At 39.9% G+C, this 23,584-nt stretch overlaps 1 protein-coding gene and 1 pseudogene across 1 annotated transcript; both read right to left on the reverse strand.

Moving 5' to 3' along the window:
* Positions 1 to 3,256: 3,256 nt before the first annotated feature.
* LOC104588093 (pectin acetylesterase 8-like) lies at positions 3,257 to 16,193 on the reverse strand (annotated as a pseudogene).
* A 5,697-nt stretch (positions 16,194 to 21,890) lies between these two features.
* On the reverse strand, positions 21,891 to 22,385 carry LOC148802926 (uncharacterized). Its single transcript, XM_088902496.1, has one exon. The coding sequence runs from the start codon at positions 22,383 to 22,385 to the stop codon at positions 21,891 to 21,893; it is 495 nt and encodes a 164-aa protein (XP_088758622.1).
* Between the last annotated feature and the right edge of the window lie 1,199 nt (positions 22,386 to 23,584).

Raw genomic sequence — 23,584 nt, forward strand, 5'->3', positions numbered from 1 at the left:
GCAGTTCGGGTGAAATAGTCACTTCGACAAAAGAAAGATTCGCACAAATACTTAGCAGGAAAAAGAAACATTTCATTACTAGTTTTTAAAAAAAAAAGAAGAAGAAGAAGAAATCGGGCCTAACATCCCGGGAGAGTACATCAGCAAAGTAGAAAGAAAAGAAAGAGAACCGGGTTCAGCCGCCTGGGAGCAACCACTTCAAGAGAATCATTTTTCAGAAGAAAAAAAAAAGAAGAGCAACCAGCCTCAAGGCCCCACCTCCTTTACCTCCTCGTCACTCTCCTCTAGGGAGTCGGGCTCCTCCTCCTCCGCCGCGTCCGCCGTCTCTAGGGCCAGGTCTCTCATTGTTACGCCCTCAAGGTTGAGGCCAGAGAACTTCTTCCGGATCAGCCACCGGCAAAGCTTGAACCCTGAGCGGTAGGACTTAGAGCCATATTCGACCTGGAGGTCGTGGAACTGCTGGGACTCCTTGAAGTCCTCCACCGCCTTAGCACACTCTGCCTCCACTGCGGCGTCGAAGTTGTGGGTCCTCTCATGGAGCATGGACTCCCTCTCCGCCGCCACCCTCGAAGACTCTTCCCTGGAACGGGTGCTCTCCTTAGACAGACGGGAGATCCGTGCATCCTGGTCCCTAACGAGCAGCTCCTGGGCCTCGCTCCCCTTCTGAGCCTGGAGGAATTCCTCTCAGGCCTGGTCGAGCTCGCGTTGTAGGCTCTGCACGTTCGACCTCTGATTGGCGGCGTCTTGGGAGTGGATAGCAGTCTGACAGGCCATGGCGTGGATGGCAGAGTTCAGCTGCCAATAGAAAGCCGAAGTAAGGGGGGAGAAAGAAAAGAGAAGAGAAGGAGAAAAAGGGAAGAAGCAGGCACTTACCACCATGCAGTGAGTCGAGGCCAACTTGGCGAGCTCCCTATGGTGCATCCCGGCCCAGCTCGCAACCTCATCATGAGTGATCGCCCTCCGACTCCTCCGTGAGGCCACGAGGTAGTTAGTGATGCTTTCGTCCCTTCCCTCGGTAGGAAACCGCAGGAACACGGTGGGGCCGGACCGCACAGCTAAAGGGTATTGCTCCTAAGGTGGGATCTCTTCTTCTTCTTCTTCGCCGCCCCTCGCGGCTACTCCCTCAAAGGACACAGGCAGGACCTCCGGCGGCGGAACAAAAGCAGGATCCATAGCCTCAAATTCGGCAGCCCTAGAAGTGGACGCTTGGTCGGGGCGCGACCTCTTCGCCTTGCGCTTCTGGTTGCTTGATAGAAGGCGACGTGCATCCACACCAGACATGTCGGCTGCAAGAATCACAAGGCATTAGTCCAGTTCAAATAAAAAAATGAGCTAAGGGTGACCTACCTGGGCTCAAGCCAGCCTGCACGAGCTTGTCCTCAGCCAAGTAGTCCCAACAGAGGAAGCCTACCCCTGCCCAAGACTGCAGCATTTCATGAACTTTCGGGTTCAGCTCAACGCCCGGATCCTGAATGGCAGCCCTCCAGTGGGTAGGAAAGGGCCACCCTTCGGGGTTGCGAACTACAAAGTAACCCCACTTCCAGGCTGGGATCCTGTTCGGCATATCATGGAGGAGCTTGAAGCTAGGACGAGAGGAAAAGTAGTACGAGCGTCTCTCTGGAGGGGCTCCAAGGGAGGCATTCTTAATGGACAAGATGGTGGCAAAGATATCAAGGGAAAGAGGAAGACAATACTCAAAAAACAAAGAAATTGTCCCAACCACATTCCGGATTGAGTTCGGATGGAGTTGGTCTATAGTGACATTAAAATGGGTGAGGACCTCTACTATCAAAGGATGTAGAGGGAGTCGGAGACCAGCCACGAGCTGCTCCTCAAAGTCCACGATTTCGTCGTGGCCGTGTTCCCAGGGAAAGTTACCGGATGGGAGGTTGTAGATGAGATCCCTAGGGAGGTTATAGTAAGAGACTAGGGCTCGAAGCCTCTCCATTGACATGGAGGAAGGGCCGAAACTATCAGGCTCCCGACCCCGGGAAGTGGAAGCCGTGTTACCGGATGCCTCACGGGCTTCCGGAGCCTGCCCTTCAGGGAACCCCCAAGCTCCCCCCGAGCTCGAGGGGACCTCACCTTGGTTACCGTCTCGGGAAAAGCCTCCGTGGTACGAATATCTAGACATTGCTTGGACAGAATAGAGGACTCACCAGAAAAGTGGATTGAGAAAGCAACGGAAACGGGGAGAGCTCGAGCAAACAAGGTGAAGACGCGACCTCAAAACTGAATGCAAGGCAAGTTGGCGTAAAGAAAATGAGGCCTGGGGCCCTCCTATTTATAGCCGCTGTGCCAGAAAAACCAACGGTCTCGATCAAAGCAGATCTGACGGCCTACAATAACGCCAGCCGCACGTCCTCCGAAACTGAAGTAAAGACGGTTGCACGTCTTCCCAAATTGAATGCAGTTTGGCGCATTTTTTGGCAGTCAAAAATCCATAAGTCACTTGACATCCGCGCGTATACATCATGCAATGAGTCAACCTAGTTTTGAATATGGGTCAAATCCACCCATCACTTCATGAACTCCCCGCGCCAGAGTGAGACTCTTAGCCCGGGGAGTGGGGGGCAATTGATGGAGGGTGATTTGACCCGACCTCCTAACTAAGAGACATGTGGATATGACTCAACGTAAGTAACAGCTCAGCATCACAGCTTGGCCACAACTCGGCATAATGAGCTCGCTGAAACCCTAGCAGAACAACTCACCACAAGACAGCTCGCTACAGCCCGCTACAGAATGGCTTGCTGCAAGGCAGCTCGCTACGAAGGAGTTCGTTACAAGGGAGCTCGCTACAAAGGAGCTTGCTATTGAGGAACCCGGAGTCTTCGGGTAACGTCTTATCCGACAAGACCATGGTTTTTAGTCTGCTCCCACATCTCTTGTCCGGCGGCGCAACACCTACCACTCCAGAGGACTACGCCCACGTCTCACGTCAGGTGGCGTCGTGCACGCCGGCTCTACATAATGTCTCTCAGGTGACAGGACTGTACCCTGCGACGGATACCTACGCCTATCAAATTAGTCTGACGAATAACGACTGTAGCAGAGAACCAGAGGCGATTACACTCGATTTGCAGCGCATTAATATATAAGGGCTCCGACTCCCAAGAAAAAAGGTAATTGAATTTTTGGTAATCGAATAGTGCGCATCCCCACTCTTAACTCGTCATTACTCTCTAAGCTTCTCTATCAGAGTTCTAACTTAAGCATCGGAGTGTTCCCGCCGGGCGAGCTCCCCGGGAATCCTTCATCTTCTCCTTAGGTGTTGTCCATTGTCAATTAGGAGCGAGGCCCCTTCTAGATAGGAGTGACCAGATTGCGCTACATCAACACCCCTTTCAAAATACCAATCTCCCACGGCATTGGCAATTTTTTGCAAAACACAAAATGAGAGTTTTGGAAAAGAAAAAAGAAATTAAAAAAAAATTAAGTAAAAATCTACAAATCAGAAATTAATTCATGAAAGAGAGATGTTGACCAACCATGTTATCAAGAACAGGGGAGTCTTCCCTCAACCATGTCTCCTTCATTCCTGATTGGCAGTGGGCATAACAAGAATTTATGAACATGCTCTTTCCGGGAGAGCCCTGAACTCTTTTAAGTGCATTTATAAACTCCCTTCTAAACCTGTACTATCAAATCAAGCACTCGCTCAGTTCAGTTGCATTAATAATACAGCTTCCAACCCAAATCAAGCACTCTCTCAGTTCAGTTGCATCAAATCAAACCTCTCCTCCCTTAAATCCACCCCTCTTTAAACCCTTTCACATCTCACCTCCTCCCCCAAAAAACCATGAAACCAGCTCTCCTCCTATGTTCTTCTTCCTCTTCTTTTCCTTGTTTTTCTTCGAAACGAATCTTGTAGTCTCTGCAACTATCCCTCCCCAGTTCTCTCTCCTATCTCTCAAAAACTCCTTCAAGGACCCTCTCTCCTCTCTCCATGACTGGAATCCCACCACCATTTCTAGCTCTCCTTCTTTGACGCCGCCCTGGTGTTCCTGGACAGGGGTTACGTGCAGCCGAGATGCCTCCCAATTACTTCATTTGATCTCTCCTAAAGAATCTCCCTCTAGAAATGCGGTTCTTATCTCAATTGAACCACCTCAAACTCAGCGGAAATTCCCATAAAGGGCATTTTTCCAATGCCATTTTTGAAACTCAGGACTCTAGACATCGGGGGGGGGGGGGGGGGGGGGGGTTCGCAGTACAACAAGTTCTCTGGAGGGATACCGGTGGAGTTCGGGCAGTTATCTGAACTCCGATATCTTGACATTGCTGCTGCAAATTTAACTGGTCTTCTGCATAGCTTGGTAACTTAAAGATGCTCGAATCACTTTTTCTATTCAAGAACCGATTTTATGGCCCAATTCCCGTTGGTGGATAGTGGTCATTGAGGTTGGCAGGGCAAGGGCGGAAGTGGTTTTGTTCTTCTTTGATATATTTTTTTAAAACATTTACTTATTTTAAAAATTATATTAAAAAATTTATTTTTATTAATACGATGGCCCAAAAGTTGTCCTTATCAGTTATAATCCCTTTTAGTTTGTTTCTTTTAATTTTTTTCAGATTTATGTAGATATCACTTATCCAAGTAAGTAATATAATAGTAATACCCATCTCCCAAATCCCAAATGGGTAACTAACTTTCCCATTTTAATAATAGATTTTCATGATTAAAACAGTCTTTATTAGAAATAAAAGACCTATCTAGCTAGATAGGTCCGGACCTACTGCCTAAAGAACCATAACTATGATTCCAAAATTGGAGTACAATGAGGGTTTAAGTGACCTTGTATGGCTTCAAGTTGACTGGCTGAACACAAGCCTGCAGTCGTGCCAAGTGCCATGGGGATCAGCAACACCGGTGCCAAACTGTTCTTTACCTGGAATCGAAATGAGTAATAGAAATCATCAACCGCTATTTTTCCACCTCAGGTGCCACATATTGGGGGGAAAAACACTGTAATTTTGTTCAGATTGAAACACTAGTAAATAGAAATTTGGAAAATAAGACATACTAATTAATTAAAATGAACTAGTGCAGTAAGTAAGAATAAGCAAACTTACGGAACCCGGAATGCCCTTTGAAGTGCAGGATGCAGGCAAATTCTTTGCTGATTGCTATGAAAGATGATAGAAACAGACTCAGTGTATCGAAAACAAGGAAGAGGATTCAAATTATCTGGTATTTCATAAATTTTTCTCTTTTCTTTCTTGTTATCTTCTTGATCTCTTTACTAGTAAAATAAGGAAGAGGATTCAAAGAATAGGAAGGGGGAAATTAATGAATAGTTTCTAGGTAGTCAAGAAGCAACGACGTCCACAAGTTCAAGAAATTGCAGGAAAAAACAACCATCTCAACTGACAGAAAAGAAGCATATATATATATATATATATATATATACATGGGTTGTCACGACATCGTTAAAGAATTCTTTTATGCGTTCTGTCCCAGCAATAGTCTTCCTGTTATGAAGCATGACCTTTAGTATTATTAGACATGAATTTGATGATAATTTTCATTATACTTTTCAGAATGATAATAAGGTAAGAGGACCTTAGTTATGGGCTTACGTCTCAATAAAAAAACCAGCATCAGCCATGCATTTTACTTTGACACTCTTAGTTACAAGTTCACGGAACTTATCACAGAGAATGGCTGTTAAACCACCAGCCGAACAACCAGAAAGAAGAGCCTGTAACCAATTTCCTCATGTTAGTAAGTCAAATTTATCTGTAGTAAGCTAGTGCAAATGAAAAGAATGCAAATTCTGCTTTAATTTTGTTTTGGGTTTTACTACTTTATTCTCATTTGTACTGGAATTAATCAAACAAAACAAGGTAGAATTTGAAGCAGTATAAGTAAATTTACACCGCAACCAAACGCATCCATATAAAGGGAATTAAAAACAGTGGAGTACATTTTGTGCATTTTTCATCCCTTTCGCTAGAAGGTCGTCTACAACAGCAAGAAAAATTCTATATCCTCGGAAATGAAGGTCGGTCGCCTGGTAAGGTAGTAAGGTTGATTGACATCAAATCACAAAGAAAATACATGTTGCATGCCTTTAGTTTTATTTTTATGATCATGAAATCGAATTCACAAATGCAATCAAAATCAAAAGGACACACTGGATCAACTTTCTCCACGTCTCCAGTGAATGATGCTCCATCACAATATCGAACCTCGACCTTGTTCCAATTATAGAAATCTGGATTGTGAAATACAGAGACCAAATTAGTCAAATTACTCAGTTTGTAGGAAAATATATACGTATGTATATATAGATAGATAGATAGATAATAACAGCAGATTTTGAAAATTGAAGCAGAATGGTGGATTAAACCAATAAACTGGAAATCCTACCTGGGTTAAATTCTTTGTTCTTGCCCAGAATTCCAGAGAATGAATGTTGCTTAACCATTGCTCTAGAAGAGCCTAGACGAGTGTTCTTGCGGGCAAGACAAGTTGTTACATTGTTACACCACGCTCCTCCCTGAAAAGGAAAGAAAGCATTAAGAAAGAAGGTAAATATATAAATTATAATTAACAAAAAAATACATAAAGCAACAACGTACACTATTTCTAACTACTAGTTGTGTGACTAAAAGAAAGAAATAAACGGAATTCATATGCACAATATATCCTGCATGTGTGTATACAACAAATGATCAGATGTTTAACAAAGATAAGCGAGCATGAGGAAGTAGGAAGTAGCAATTTAGATATGTGACACTTAGACCTCGTTCGCATTTTGGTTAGTTATTTATATGCGTAAATGCACTTATTCAAGTAATTGTTTTTTAGGAAAGATTTATTTGGGTAAGTCCATTTACCCATGTTTTTTTATTTTCCATGTAAACAAGGCAATGATCATTTTATCCATAAAAAATCTATTATTACAAGGGGCATTTTTGTTCCTTTCAAGTGTTGGCAACTTTCCCCCAAGGTGGGAAAGTTATTTACCCACCTAAGAGATGGGTATCACTTACCCGGGTAAGTGATACCTAAGAACAACGTTTTTGAACCGTCGTTGACCCAAACGGTCCATTCGGTCGGGAACCGTCCAGGCAACCAGTTCTGTTTCACCCCAAACTCGGAATCTAGTAAAAAACCGTTGACCCAGGCAATCGAACCGTCAACCTGTCGACCCATTCAACGATTTTTTATCGTTTTTTTTTTTATTTTTTAGTTTTGCTGTTAGAATGGACCGTCCGTTCGAACTGGACGGTCATACCATCAACCCAGAAACCGGTAGCTAGAACGGTTCCGTTTCCGGGTCATTTTTTAAAATGTTGCCCATGAAAATAAACTTTCCTTATTCCCCACATAAATCTAAAAAAAAAACATGGGATTCTTGGTCAATGGGACAAAAATAAATTTCCCACCTAGGAAGAAAGTTGTTAACACTTGGATGGGACAAAAATGCACCATTTAATAATGGATTTTTATGACTAAAATAGTCATTGCCTTATTTACTTGAGAAATAAAAAAACATGGGTAAATGTACTTATCCGGGTAAGTGTTTCCCATGAAAAACTTACCCAGGTAATTGCATTTACCCGAGTAATTAACTTACTGAAAAGCGAATGAGGCCTTATGAAGGGATGAGAGATCCATCATATGGATGACCAAACCCTATAGGTAGGTTGGGCGAAATTTCAAAAATTTTGCTCTCTCCATCTAGGAATCACATTCCCTGTTTTAGAAAAACTGCATTTTTCAATGATCAATCTTGAACTAAGAACTGAACCAGATCTAAAACCAAAAGGTGGAGAGAGAGATACCTGATACGAAAAAACAATATCCTCCAACAAAGGTGTTCACGCCCAAAGAAATCTTCAAAGACTGCTCCCACTGAAGATGGCACAGTGTAAGGGGGAGCAGAATCAACAGTATTCTTCCCAAGAACTGAATCCTTCAACAAGAATTTGATAGAGGCTGTGAGCACGACTTCAGATCAGCCTTTCTCCAAAAGCTGATATCAAGACTCTTTTTGATCGCTCCTACAAGAATGGAGATCGAACTGGCAATTGGCGGCAATTGGAGGAGAACGTAGGGAGAAGATGGCACAGTCACACTGTTGATGTCTTCTCTCTGTGTGATCTAAGATCTGATGATTTGATGTGTCTGGAGGTTCGCCCTCCTCCTTTTATAGCCTTAAAGAGAGCTCCTAATCTCATTAGGAGTTTTCTATTTCAAATATGTATTTGGATTAGGAGTTCTCTTTAAGAGATAAGGATAAGCCCTTATCTTATCTATAGATTAGATCAGCTCTCATAATCTCATTAGGAGCTTTCTAGATCCAAATCTCTATTTGGATCTAGACTCTCTAAGTGGATAGGGATAACTCCCTATTCTATCTGTTGATCCAAATCCCAGATCCTCCCCTCTCTTTAACTAATCAAATTAGACTAGTTCGAAATGGGCTTTAGCCCAATAAGTCTATGTGCTCATTAACCTTCCGAACTGCTGCCCAGTTGGGCTTCTTTGTATGGTGTGGGACCCAAACATTGATCTACACATCAGCCACATGGGTTCAGCCTAGCCTCTGTTACAAGGCCTGGCCGAATTCACTGTTATGTGCAGTGAACCCCTGAGCCCATCACCATGGGCTCTTAATGGGCCCAACACTTACACTAAGTGGTCCCTGGGCCAAGCCACCTTATAAAAACCCAGGGACTGTGGGCAGATGCAAGATTAGCCCATCAGGTATTACCCCCAATGGTCTTACACTTAACCTCTCAGCCCATAATGATCAAACACTGCCCAACAAGAGAGGACCTCTCCCTCGGCTACAAGGAACAGTGTTGCACTCTCTACTCAGATGGATCCCAGGAATTAAAACCTTTTGCAAATATTTTGAAACCATAATATATATGTATATCTTTATATAAATATATTTTGCAAAAACAAATTTCAACGATTGAAATCGGTTGCCGGCAGTCTTTGTTTCTATCAGAGAGAGTGCATCATCAATCATTAGCTTTGTCTGACAAAGGGGCTGATCCTATCACTATGATCACCCACTCAGATGAATTCTCAGATTGTCCTAACATACTCAGGTTTTGACCCCCTCTAAGGATCTCACTAATTGGCATATCAAAGACAATCCAATCTGACACATAGTGTAGTATCATAATTGAATCTAGGGGTTAGGTGTAACTTTCTAGTTTTGCCCATCAATCTCCAAGGTCCAGGGCAATATTGGAAATCTGGTTTGGTTTAGGATTTCAAGTAAACCTACACTGCATGTACCTCGGGTCTCACCCTGGCAGTTGAGATAGGCTACCCCAACCAACTTGGCGGCACATCAATGTCAGCCTTGGCCGGATAAATCTCCCCAGACTTATCCAACGGCTGTGAACATTCTAAACTAACACAAGTCTCATAAATGTCCAGTTTAAGGGTATTACACAGAAACACACCACAATAACATGAATCAAATATGTACTTTATTCATTTACATTAAATGTCATATGGTACATCATTCTCATTGGAGCTAAGGGCATACACTGTCTAACACCTTAGGGCCTGTTAGTTTTTTGGATTTTAAGAGGGGGGAAGACCGTCGATGAGATTTTGGTTCTTATTGATCGAGATACTCATGTTCTTGTTTTATATTTATGTAAGGTTCATGGAAAATTCATTTTTCTCATCTCCTAGGTGGATAAGTAATTTTCCCATCTAGAAAAAAGTGTCAACCCTTGGATGAGATAAAATTACTCATTTTAATTATAATTTTTTATGGATAAAATGATCATATCTTATTTATCAAAAACACTTATTTGGATAAGTGAATTTACCCAAATAAATAACTTTAAAAAAAAAAACAAATAGACCCGTGATGGCAACTTTTGTTGTGACCTACTGTCTCAATTCTCAAATGGTTTGTAGTGATTTCACTCAAATATGACAAAACCTTGGTGTTAACCCAGAATTGGTACTGAGCCGAACTGATTGAAGGAATTGAACCAGGCTTTATGAGGTCAAATCCGGTTACACAAGATCTCAGGCAATAGTGTATTGCCTGAACCAGCTAGCTACACCAGAGCGTTATAGGTAAAATTCATTCAAACTACACCAAGGATTTAGACAATAAGCATGAACTTTGCCAATCAAAAACTTTAAGGGTCTGTTTGGTTTGCAGTTGGAATCAGAATCGAAATGATCTATTCTCATAATATATTTGGTTTAAGAATGGAAATGAAAATTAAAATCAACAAGAATAAGATTTCATTTTTAAGGAAAGGGCAAGAAATAACTATTCCCTTCAAATGGGAGAATGTCATTATAGCAGGAATAGAAATAGGATTCGGATTCCACCTAACCAAACAGTTAGAATTGAAATAACCCTTTCCAATTCCAATTCCAGACCCCTATTCCCGTGAACGAAACGGGGCCTAAATTATGGAATGAAGAGAACACTTCTACATGAGAGAAAATATTACGTGCATGCGTCTGTCTCCCAGAAAAGAACTAACCTCAAACATAATCAACCAATATTACGTGGTAAGCTGGTGGGCTCCCATCTAAGCAAACTGCATAGCATTTGGAATTTCAAAAAGCAAAATAGTCATTAAAACTATCTGGTAATGCCATCTTTTCTCCTGGAACCGGTCCAACTTTTATAATTTATAGTCTTTATCTTAAAAAACAAGTAACAAATTAAAAAAAAAAAAAAAAAAAAAAAGATCTTACCAGCTCCCTTTGCCACAGCATCTTGGAGATAAGTAATCTCTACAAAGTATCCATTTACTCCGACTGTGACCAGCGTCCAGATTAGAAGATATAGTGATAGACCTGAGCTTTTGTACAAACCATTCTGTTTTATATGGCATTCACTGCCAAGACGGGCCAAAATACTACAAATTTCAGCTGTAAAAACTATTTTATAGAAAAATCCAACTTATGAAAACAATTAAAAATTACCAGATATTCCAAGAAAACCATTTCTAATATGGAGGTTAAAGAGGATCATTTCCTCTAAAGAATCACTGAAACTCAGATGACCCATATTATAAAGAAATTCAATTCCATTTTTTCTCAGTTAAGAACTTATCTAACAAGCTTAAGCAATTTATCTCAACAAAAACATCAAAAATGAAAACTGAATAAATAAAAAAAAAAGTCATCATTTCTACCCGAAATCAGAGAATGGGGATGCTCCAGAAGCAACAATGAGAGAGAGAGATAGGTGAAAAAGAAACTGTTAAAATTTAAACTCTGTTTAGTGTATTATTGTAGCTCTGATCAGAGAAACTTCCTTCTGAGCCTTTCATAATTGGAAGAAATCCGCTTTTTGCGTGGTTAACAAAGCAATGCCTAGCTATATTATATTTTTTAAAATTTTGAAGGACTATGTGGTCATTGGCCTCCATGAGATCCCTGTACTTACGCTTCACACAGTAACTAATCAAAATTCACGGGGTGGGTCGTCTGATTGGTCAAACTCCCAAACTTGAGAGTAGAACGCCGGAAGAAGTTTGACTTTGACCAACCAAAATCAAGGCCCCTGTAACCCCTGTGTGTTTTGATGTATTTTGTGTACACCTTAGTATAAGGCGCAAATTTAGGGGATTTGGACCGGCTCATGAACCAGTAAGCCACGGTGAGTAAGTCCTAACGGCCATGGATTTGGCCTAGGGGTGATCAAGGCCTAAGTCGGGCTTAGCACCTCTGATAGCCCAAACCTAGGTCCAGCCTGAGTTTTTGAAATTATTTAATGCATACCTGATGTCATGTGACGTGTTGACTAACAGTTAATTAATGGTAATTTAGAGTACAATTAATCAATTAATGGTAGAGACTTTATAGACACAATTTGACAGTATAATGACACAACCCCCAAAGTTCAGGATATTGTTTATAAATTTTCCCCAACTTTTATGTATAAAATTTAAATATGTAGTATTTTATATTATTTTTTATATGCCATATAATATTGATGCTGACCAAACTGAGGTAGATGAGCAACAAATAAGGGCCTGTTAACTTAGACGAGGTGGTGCACCGAACAAGACCTGTAACCAAATACATTCAAAGGTCCCGAGGAAGAAGTCACTAGGCAAGGCACTCCAAAGCTCAAGTCAATAAGAGGTGAAGAGGTTAATTGGGCCAGGCTGGTCTGAGCCAAGCAAAGTTGAAGAGAATAGCAGAGCAGAAATTAAAGAAGCTAGAGATACGAAGGATTGAAGAGAGAAAGATATGAGAATGCCTTTAAATAGTTAAGTGTCGTGGTGCACTCGGTCACGTTCCTTGCAAGGACGCCCAATGCTAAAATGAGGAGATCGACTGCCAAGGTCTTCTAACGATCTCATGATCTTCGGCGTGGATGCTTATCAGTGGCATGGAGCCATTGCAGTGCTTGACAGGTTGTCCTATTAATGTGATTGAAGACATCAGTCGAACCCAACACACAACAACAGCCACATGGCAGCTTGACCAGCTAGGGTACAGACCATGCCTCTCCTTTTTCCAAGTCCCCTTTCTTGCTTATTCCTTAATTCTCTCTCTTTTTTTCCCTTTTCAGCCCTCCCATTAACTCAAATCACCAAGGATTTAACCTATCTTATTAGGCCATGTCATCTTTCCTCTCAACAATTCAAATCAAATATTAAAAATCTTCTTAAAATCTCTCTCTCTCTCTCTCACCTAAATCATCTCCTCTCCAAAAATTTCCCTAAACTATCTATTCACCTAAAACTTCCTCCTAAAATATCTCCCAATCAATTTCGCATGTCTGATAAACCATCTAATTCTAAAATCACTCCCAAATATCTTATCTCTCTTTCCATATCTATTTCTAGCTCTCTCCACTTTCCAAATACATATATTTTATTTTTTTTATCAATGTATTAAAATATTAATGTGTAAGTTAAAACATTTTTAAAACAATTTTTAAGTTTAAAATTAAATATTAAAAGTAAAGCAATAAAATTTAATAATTAATTAAAATCATATTATAATTATAAATAACATTTTAATATTTCCATTATGAAATCTATCTCTCTTTCCATGAGATGTTTTGGGCCCTACATATCACTATTTATATTAATGTTGAAATCTAGCGAACACTATAGCAATAAGACTCAAGAAAATATAAACTTTTAGTTACCAATTTGAAAAGATTTTGTATGGCAATGGGGCAGGTTCAGGGTAGGGCACCCTCTCCTTGTCCCTGTAGACAAAAATCCCTTACCCCATCTTCGATGGCAAGGCAAGTTTGGGGCAGGGCACCAATGGGGGAATCCCCAATCCACCCCAAGGCAACAACCTAAAATTACATCAAATTTAGGGCTATTTTAGTAATGAGATCATGGGAATTTCAAGGTATTTTAAAAATGAAACTAAGTGAATTTAGAAGCATTTTAGAAATGAAATTATGGGATCCTAACTTCCTAAGTTTTAGGAGTTTGTGGGATACTTAGGGACATTTTAAGAATTAACAATAAATTTATGGGTAATTTAATAATTTACCACGAGGTTCAGAGTGGGTTCAGTGAGTTATATATCAACCCATCCTTGGTTTAAAGCAAAAAGGTTTTTCCCACCCTAGTTTAAGATCGAGGAAACTTACAGATAGCAACTTTTCCCATAAAATTTTGGCAATGCATTGCCTGCCCCCACCCCAAATGGGGCAAGTTTTACCCAATCTTAAACAAGGGACGGGGAAAATATCTTTACCTCAAATCAAGAACGAGGCGAGGACGAAGCTTGCATATAATTCCGAAATTTGATTTTCAATTATTAAAATATCCCTAAGTTTTAATGTTAATTTCTAAGTTACCCTTGAATTCCCTAAATTTCTAAAATTCTAGGATTCAATAATCTCATTTCTAAAGTACCCCAAAATTCTTATAATCTCATTTCTAAAATACTCCCAAACTTTGATATATTTTAAGTGATTGCCTTGGGAAAAGGAAAATTTGGGGATTCCCTATTCCCAATGGGAAGGGGGTGCCTTGCCCCAAATTTGCCCCACCACTGGGGACAGGGTGGGCTAGTGGCAGGGATGGGGTAGCAGATTTTGGATACAAGGTAAGGGTAAGGATGGGGGGCCCACCTTGTTACCACTCCTAAGGAAAACCCACCCCATTTGAGGTGGGATGAGAATTGGCTCAAAGGGAAAAATTGCCATCCATATGGTTGGGTTTTGTCTCCTACAACTACTATATAAGTTTTTAGAAAATATGTCTTAAAAATTAATATTAAAAACACTATCAATTTCATTATTAATAAACATGTTTTTTTGAAATGTTAATTTCACCATTAACTAAATTTTGAATAAAAATGTTTCTATTATATTCTCAAATAAAACTGTTAAAAATTCACTAAAATTTGTTTTCTATAAATTATGTGAAAATTCAAAATTTAACTATTAATTTTCTAAAAAAAACTTTATGTGAACATGAATTATCTCTTTTGTCTTATAGCTTTGTTATAGCAAACTTAATTTTTAGAAGTATTCAATGATAGATTAAATGGATTAGGTTGTTTCTTCAACTTTGCTTGTGATTTCCCAAGAGAAAAAGAAAGTTGAAGAATAAATGAACCAAGGGCCCAAAAATCACTATGCATCAAGAAGACAAAATTCATGGATCAGGTTATTTGAATAACAAAAAACCATCCGACCTGCTAGCTTCATTTACCAATTCATACCAAGACCGATTTGGTTTGATCAATTCAACTAGTTATGAAATTTTGAAAATAGAAAGAGTAAATAAGAGAAATTTTCACTGAAAATAAATTTATTAATTAGAAAATATAAAAAAAAATCAGAAAAAAGTAAGGGGAGATAGCATAAAAAATCTTTAACAATTTTGTTAATTAATAGGAAACACTTATAAAATAAGGGAAGATTTATAAAAAAAAATAGAAAATAACAAAAAATAAGAAACTTAATTTTTAATTAACTAATAAAATAAAAAAAATCACTAAAAATAACAGAATTTTTTATTATATTAAAAGTAAACTTTATTGAGAAAATATTAAAAATGAAAAAGTGACAGAAAAAATAAATAAGGGAAAAATAAAAATCAACAACTTACTTTACATGATTAACTTATTAATTAAAGTAAATTAAATAACATAGTTTTATTAACTTACTCTAAAATTAGTAAAATTAATTTTATAAAAACTTAAAATTTAAATAATTAACAAAAAAATAACATAATTAAAAACAATAAAAATTGTTAAGATACTTAGTGAAAAGTATTTTATTAGTAAAAATTGATACAAATTAATAAAAATGTAATTTAATTAAAATCAATATATATATATATATATATATTAATTTAGCTTAATAAAAAAGCAACTCTCCCTCTCACTAATCCCTTATAGATTTTTGGCTTTTTAATTTATTAGACAATACATCACCCACCCAAAAATAATGCTAAGATGTATAAGATTAAGCTTGGTTCAATTAGAAATGTCCCAAGACTCTTGTCTAAATGTCATTTAACAAAGCCTATGTATTGATTTAAGAGTAATAAATATAATAAAAATAATAATATTTAAAATAAATGATAAAAATTAACAAACCACTTGACTTGACCCGGTTAATAATATTGTCACAAGGCTCCTGCCACATTTTCTTTTAACACTCATGCATGGCACAAGGCTTAACTAGTTATATAATATGTATTATAGGTGTCGTATTGTAAAATTTATACTACGGAATATAAAATATAACATGAAGTGGCATATATATATATATATAAGTGTTTGAGCTAAAACGGACCTAGGCCTGAGTACAAAACCTAGGCCCAAGACTGGGATTTCTAGACCAAGCTGACTCGGGCTGAAAATGATAATTCCTATGATTTGGCCATGCACAACTGGTTAAATCATTTCTAGAGCCACGACTTCAGTCAAAGTGTGATGGGTTCGAACATTATGAGAGGATGACACCCGTCCATAAGTATGTGTGCATTCTTCATTCGTGTGGGGATGATAAACGGGCATTTAACATGAACACCATTAGCCATCCCTCATTTAAAGTATTTTTGTGAAAAACCTTTCGCTTCTTTTCCGTGTCTCTCCATTCTCCACCCAAACCTTTTATTCTGCTATCCTCTCCAACCGGCGAAGGCAAACTTCTTCCGGCGACCGGTGACAGAGGTTTAGTGTTTCTCTCCCTGCGGTGATTCACTGCAACTGAAACCCCAAAAGGCAAAGACATCACCGGCAAAGGCAAGCTTCTTCCGGAAACCGGCGACAGAGGTTTAGTGTTTTTCTCCCTACAATGGTTCATCTGCAACTGAAACCCCAAAAGACAAAAGGCATCAACGGCTTCATCTGCAACTTTGTGCTTCTACGGTTTCATCTGCAACGGCTTTCATCTGCGGTGGTTTTAAGGCATCAACGATTTGTGAAATACATAGACTCCAAAAACTACCAAGTTCCACAAGGCAAAGCTGCAGTTGAGCTTGTTTCGGGAGCTTCAGCTGGGATACAAACAGCAACAGAGCTCAATAAGGGTACGACCTATAACTTGGAATTTGTACTTAGAGATGCAAATGACTCTTGTGTGGGAGATTTCGTTGTGAGGGCGCAAGCAGGATCTACGTCAATGAACTTCACGATGGAGACCAACAGAACCGGCTTGGCCCAAAGCTTCCTCATGACTTTCAACGCAGATTCAGCTCTAACAAACATCAGCTTCGTTAGCCTAACCACGAGTCAGACGGGATTTTGTGTTTTGTGGTCCTGTGATCGACAACGTGGTACTCCGTGCTTCATTTGGGTTCAAACCACAAATGCAGAGTTGGGTGCTGTTTTTATGCCTGGTTTTCCTCATAGATGCTGTATACATTATTGAGAAGTAGAGCCAAATCTGAATCTGTTTTACCACTTATTATTATATATTACTGTTATTTTTTTTACATGTTCCTTGTAAGTTGTAACTGAATAATTTGATTTTGAGAACTTGGGTAAAGCATAGCTGGCCTGAATCCTTCACCTGTAGAGACTGATTGGATCTCATAGCTCCAAAAACTTTTTATAAATTGCACTCCTTCAAAGGTTCTGATGGATTGATTGAAAGAGAGTGATTGGTTTAGCAGTTGGCTGATGGACATTATTCAATAGTTCTGGGTTTTGGACAAAACAAGTGTCTGGATAATGCATTAATATGGATCAACGAGATCTCCACTGAAGGAGTGCAATGGCAGGGTATTAGATATAAATGAGAAGTTCTATACATTGAGACCCTGTTTGGGTACCAGTAAGGAAAATAATAATGTTCTTCAGTTTCAAACAAATCTAAAATCTGAACTAATTTCATCGCACGGTTCTGTTACCAATCATCAGAGGATCCATCTTTGATGTTGAATCTATGGTATAGGAATAAAAATCATTTCGTTTCATGTAACGCCTTAAATCTAAACAACGTTTGCTTTGAATTACTGAAAATAAGGAGACACTCTAAACAACGTGTGCTGAAAGCCTGAAACAGGGTGATTATCTTCTGTATAAGAATTTTAGGGACCATGAAATTTAGTAGAGAAAAAATGAGGGGAAAAAAGAACGATGATTCAATTATCTGCTCCCTCATTAAGTCATGATTAGTTAGATAATTTAGACAAGTTCTAGAATTTCAATCCATCTAGTGCAAATTTTCCATTTTCTTGTCATATGAACCCATATCCTCTCAGCACTTACTCACCCCTTCCATCAACTTGCTTTTGCTTCGCTTTATCATGTAGCTCATTGATATCTGCACACACGACCAGATCAGACCATCTCAGAGACAGATTTTCAGTATGTTGCTACCTGGACATCCACCTCTTAGAATTTATGTGAAACTTTCAGACGAAGGACAAAGATAATGAACCCTTTTCTGATTCTGTATTACACCCAACGATTACAAGATACATATATATGAAGTTCCCTTGCGAGGAAGTCGGCTAACCATTAGGAAGAATTACAATTACAATTAGGAACCTAATCACTTACTCCTAAAAGAATATGGAAAACCAAGATGACAACTAAAACACATACAAGATACAGCTCATATACGATAAGGCTCATATGATAAGGCTCATATGATAAGGCTGGCTCATACGATATACCCCCCCTCGAGTTGGTGCATGTAAACGGGAAATGCCCAACTTTGTAAATATATCAGCCAGTTGCTCGGAAGTCCGAACATAGGAGGGCCATATATTCCCATTCTGGATTTCACCGCGGACAAAGTGACAATCTACTTCAATGTGTTTAGTTCGCTCATGGAAGACCGGATTCGCAACAATATGCAAAGTTGCTTGACTATCACAGTATAATCGCATAGGATCAGTATGATCAACTCTAATGAATGCAACAGTCCTTTTAACCATTTCAATTCACATGCAGTTGCTGCCATAGACCTGTATTCCACCTCAGTCGATGATCTAGACATTGTATGCTGCTTCTTCGTCTTCCACGAGATTGGTGTTTGTCCCAATAAAACAAAGTATCCGGTGAGAGAACGTCGCGTCAATGGACAACCGGCCCAGTCGGAATCACAGTAAGCATACAATCGAAGATCACTGTCAGCTGGAAGGAAAATTCCCTGTCCTGGGTTACCTTTCAAATATCGCACTACACGTAAAGCCGCCTCCCAATGTTCTTCACGGAGGGTCTACATAAATTGAGAGAGCACATGCACACAATAGGACAACTCAAGACGGGTAATGGTCAAGTAAATCAAATGACCCACTAGCCTCCTGTAATTCTCCGGCTTTATCATCAAAGGACCATCTGCCATAGCCAATTTATGATTTTGTTCTAGGGGAAGACCAGCTGGCTTAGCTCCTAACAATCCAGTTTCTGATATGATATCCAAAGAATACATCCGCTGACAAATAGAAATACCTTCCTGGTTTCTTGCGACCTCTACTCCTAAAAAATATTTTAAAACTCTCAATCCCTTCATGTGGAAGCATTGAATCAGATACTTCTTGAATTTCTGAATGGCATCCCCATTATTTCCAGAGATGACAAGATCATCCACGTAAACCAGAATATTTAACTGTACCTGCCCACGTCGAAGCGTAAACAAAGAGTAATCAGATTGCGACTGGGTAAAACCATACTGTTTCAAGACTGTTGTTAGTTTAGCAAACCAGTAACGAGGGGCCTGCTTCAATCCATAAAGCGACTTATGCAGCTTGCACACCTTTCCAGGCAATCTTGAAGCAAATCCAGGAGGCATCTCCATATAGACTTCTTCTTGTAGATCTCCATGAAGAAATGCGTTCTGCACATCCATCTGATGCAATTCCCAATTTTTAGCCGCAACAACTGCAAGGAATGCACGTACTGTAACCATCTTTGCCACAGGTGAAAATGTTTCATTGTAGTCTATCCCTTCAACATGTTTGTTTCCGAATATCACCAAACGCGCCTTGTACCGTTCTATTGTGCCATCTGAGTTGTATTTTATCTTGTAGACCCATTTACTTCCGAGAGCCTTTTTCCCTGGTGGCAAGTTCTCCACTGTCCAAGTTCTATTATTTTCTAAAGCTTCAATTTCCTTTCTCATTGCCTCTCTCTAATGAGATTCCTTGACAGCCTCTGAATAACCCTGTGGCTCATGACTAGCTGTGACAACTGCTAAGAAAGAGCGATGTCGCAAAGAAAATTTATCACAATTCACATAACGTGTTATAGGATAGGGAGTACCTGAGGAGTGAGATTGGCAAGATGAACTAGCAGAAGAGCTCAGACTTCGGTTCGAGCACCATGTTGTGTGTATGACATAATCCTTGAGACAAGTGGAAGGATGCTTCACTCTATGACCTCATCCAAGTTGCTCACTCCCTGCATTCGTTTCTACCATGGAACCCCCCCTTACATCATGCTCCACTTCATCATTTTCACAACTGTCCCCATTGCTATCCATGACCTCACTAGTACTATCACTTCTTCCTCTTTTACTTTCACAATCTTCCTCGTCATACACTTCAGTCTCCACCTGGGTATAATCAAGATGACTATCATTGTGTTCGACTTTTTCTCCATCAACAGCATATGGAAATTCAATTTCTGAAAACACCACATCCCTAGAAACAAAGTATTCATTTTTCTCCAAGTCATAAACTCTCCACCCCTTCTTGCCAAAGGGGTATCCCACAAAGACACAACGTCTGACTCTACTAGAAAACTTATCCCTGGTACGATTTAGGCTCCGTGCATAACACAAACACCCAAACGTTCATATATGCTTGTAGCTAGGTTTCTGCCCATATAATATCTCATACGGTGATTTTCCCAAAAGAAGAGTGGAAGGGGTCCTGTTGATCAGATAACCGGCCGCCATAACACACTCTCCCCAAAACTCAATAGGGAGATTAGCTTGAAATCTAAGAGCTCTGGCAACATTCAGTATATGCCTATGTTTTCTCTCGACACGTCCATTCTGTTGCGGTGTTTCAACACATGAGGTCTGATGTATTATACCTTGCTCAAAAAAATATTCTTTCAAGCATATTTACTCAGTACCATTGTCACTTCTAACTATCGTTACCAATTTATCATATTGGCGTTTAACAATAATGAAGAAATTTCGCAAAGTTTTGCCCACTTCACTTTTGTCATTAAGTAAGAAAATCCAAACGGCTCTTGAGAAGTCATCAACAATAGTCAAAAAATACGTGGCACCACAAGACGCCCGTACTGAGTACGGACCCCATAAATCACAATGAATCAAGTCGAAAATTTCTTTAGCATTATTTTCACTAGAATCGAACGTACCTCTTGTCTGTTTGGCTTTTGAACAAACACCACAAATCCTATTTCCACTACCACATCTAGTGTTCAAATCATGAAGAAATTTAATTACTTTTTCGAAGGGATGGCCCATTCTCTTGTGCCATAACTCATATGAAGCTTCAACCTTTGCCTTGTGAACCTTGCTTGAGCACGCACCCTTGAAGTAGTAGAGCCCTTCGCGTAGTTCACCCGCACCAATCACCATCCTCGAAAGGTGGTCCTGTACAACACAAAACTTATTAGTGAATTGGATATTACAATTTGACTCCTCTAGTAATTGCGACACAGATATCAGGTTACAATTCAAACGAGGAACATAAAGCACATTAGTAAGCTTCATGTGCTTATTTAAAATGACTGTCCCTTTCTTTATTGCCATGACATGCTTTCCATCGGGCAATCCAACCGGACAACCAGTCACGGTCTCGGTATCATGCAGGTGGTTCAAGTTCCCAATTATATGGTGTGAAGCTCTTGTGTCAATTATCCAATTCATACCTGTCAACTTCTCATTTGTGCTGGGTTTGCAAAAATTCAAGAGATTAAGAAAAGTGGACCATTGTTAATTAGTCAATCCACTGAATGTTGCACGATCTCCCTCTGTCGCGTGGATTGGTTCAGAAGTTTGCCCTACCGCTTGTGCAGCATTTGCCCTCTGTACGCCTCCACGTCCACGACCATTTTTGCCTTGTGTTCCTCGGCCTCGTGTTTTCCCACCTCCAGTAGATCTCGGCCGGTCTCCCCACCAGTCCAGGTAGCCAATGAGTTGAAAACAACTCTCAGTTTCATGTCCTGTTCGTCTGCAGTTCGTGCACACTCCAGATTTTTCTTTTGTGTCATGTCCCGTTCTTTTTGTTTCAACTTGCATTTGCACAGCAAAGCTCATCACCTCCCTTTTTTCTTCTTTGTCGTGGGTCATGGCTCTCAGACGCTCTTCTTGTATCACCGTGGCATAGGCTTTGTTTAAGTTTGGCAGCGGATCGGTGCCTAGAATATTGGAACGCACTGTTCCATATATTGCATCGTCCAAGCCCATCAGAAATTGATGGACTCTCTCTTCTTCTCGTCTCTTCTCCAACTTCGCAGCGATGTTGCAGTTGCAGCCTGCACAAATGCATGTCGGAATTTATTCATAATTAGCGAGTTCTTCCCATATCTGTTTTAGTTTGCCATAATAAGTCACGATTGGGAGGCTAGCCTGTTTGCTGTTCGCGAGATCTGCTTTGAGTTGCTGTATTCTTAGCCCATTGCCCACTGAAAACCGCTCTTTGATGTCATTCCACAGGTCTTTCATAACCTCCATATACGTGATTGTAGAACGCAGGCTTGGCTCTATCATGTTGAGGATCCATGAAACCAGCATGGAGTTTACAGTCCACCAGTCTTCCAATTCCGGTGAATCATCTGTGGGTTGAGATATAGACCCATCGATAAAGCCAATCTTCTTCTTGGCTCGGAGCGCCATCCACATTGCTCGAGCCCATTCTTCGTAATTGTCTCCTTTCAGTTGAACTTGGGTAATTATATTACCCGGGTTGTCGTTGACAGTCAAGCAGTATGGTGAAACTATCTTCCTGCTTCTGCCCTCACCTTCATTCTTCTTCTCTTTTCCATCCGCCATTATCAATCAACCAGAGCCTGAATCGAGCTCTGATACCATGTGAAACTTTCAGACGAAGGAGAAAGATAATGGAGAACCCTTTTCTGCTTCTGTATTACACCCAACAATATACATATATATGAAGTTCCCTTGCGAAGAAATCGGCTAACCATTAGGAAGAATTACAATTACAATTAAGAACCTAATCACTGACTCCTGACTCCTAAAAGAATATGAAAAACCAAGATGATAACTAAAATACATACAGCTCATATACGATAAGGCTCAATAATTTATGATCTTATTGCATCTGTCAGTTACTTTTATGATCAGGGGTATAAAAATTTGCATCAATATCGAAATGATCGAGTAACAATGAATATGATGGAATTGGAGCTCGTCCCCTGTCATTATACTATTATAGCACCCAGAATTCAGATCGCTGTTCACAATACTTGATTGGCTTTAACTTTCCCAAAGGAAGTTGGTAACATGCTTGGCATATGGCTGTCAACCACAGCCAAAGTTCCTATTTGGCACACCGTAACACATTGGCTGATAGATGGCAAATTAAGCAATAATAAAACCACAAACAAATTAAACAAATTAAGCAATTCAACAAGCCCACATAAGAGAAGAAAAAATTATTAACCCAGAAACAAATTAACCCAGAAATGATTTTAAATAAGAAAAGAAAAAAAAACGCAGAAATGATTTTACATAAGAGAAAAAAATTAACCCATAAATGATTTTATTATTGTTCTGTTCTAAAATATGCCGAAGTAAAATGTAACCGTTGCAAATGAAGTCGTTGATGCCTTAAAACCACTGCTGATGAAAATCGTTGTAGATGAGTCCGTAGAAGCACAAAATTGCAGATGAAACCGTTGATGTCTTTTGCCTTTTGGGGTTTCAGTTGCAGATGAACCACCGCAGGGAGAAAAGCACTAAACCTCTGTCGTCGGTCGCCGGAAGAAGCTTGCCTTCGCCGGTGATGCCTTTGCCTTTTGGGGTTTCAGTTGCAAATGAACCACCGCAAGGAGAGAAACACTAAATCTCTGTCACCGGTCACCGGAAGAAACTTGCCTTCACTGGTGATGCCTTTTGCCTTCACCGGTTGGAGAGGATAACAGAACGAAGAAAATGAAAGGTTTACCATCCCCGCACGAATGAAGAATGCATACGTGCTTATAGACGCGTGTCATCCTCTCATAATGTTC

Source organism: Nelumbo nucifera, chromosome 1 (genome assembly GCF_055504915.1).
Source record: "Nelumbo nucifera cultivar China Antique chromosome 1, China Antique-T2T, whole genome shotgun sequence".
NCBI lineage: Eukaryota > Viridiplantae > Streptophyta > Magnoliopsida > Proteales > Nelumbonaceae > Nelumbo > Nelumbo nucifera.

Coding starts and splice junctions, on each gene's coding strand:
- LOC148802926 (XM_088902496.1), bottom strand. CDS start 22,385: ATGGCGGATGGAAAAGAGAAGAAGAATGAAGGTGAGGGCAGAAGCAGG.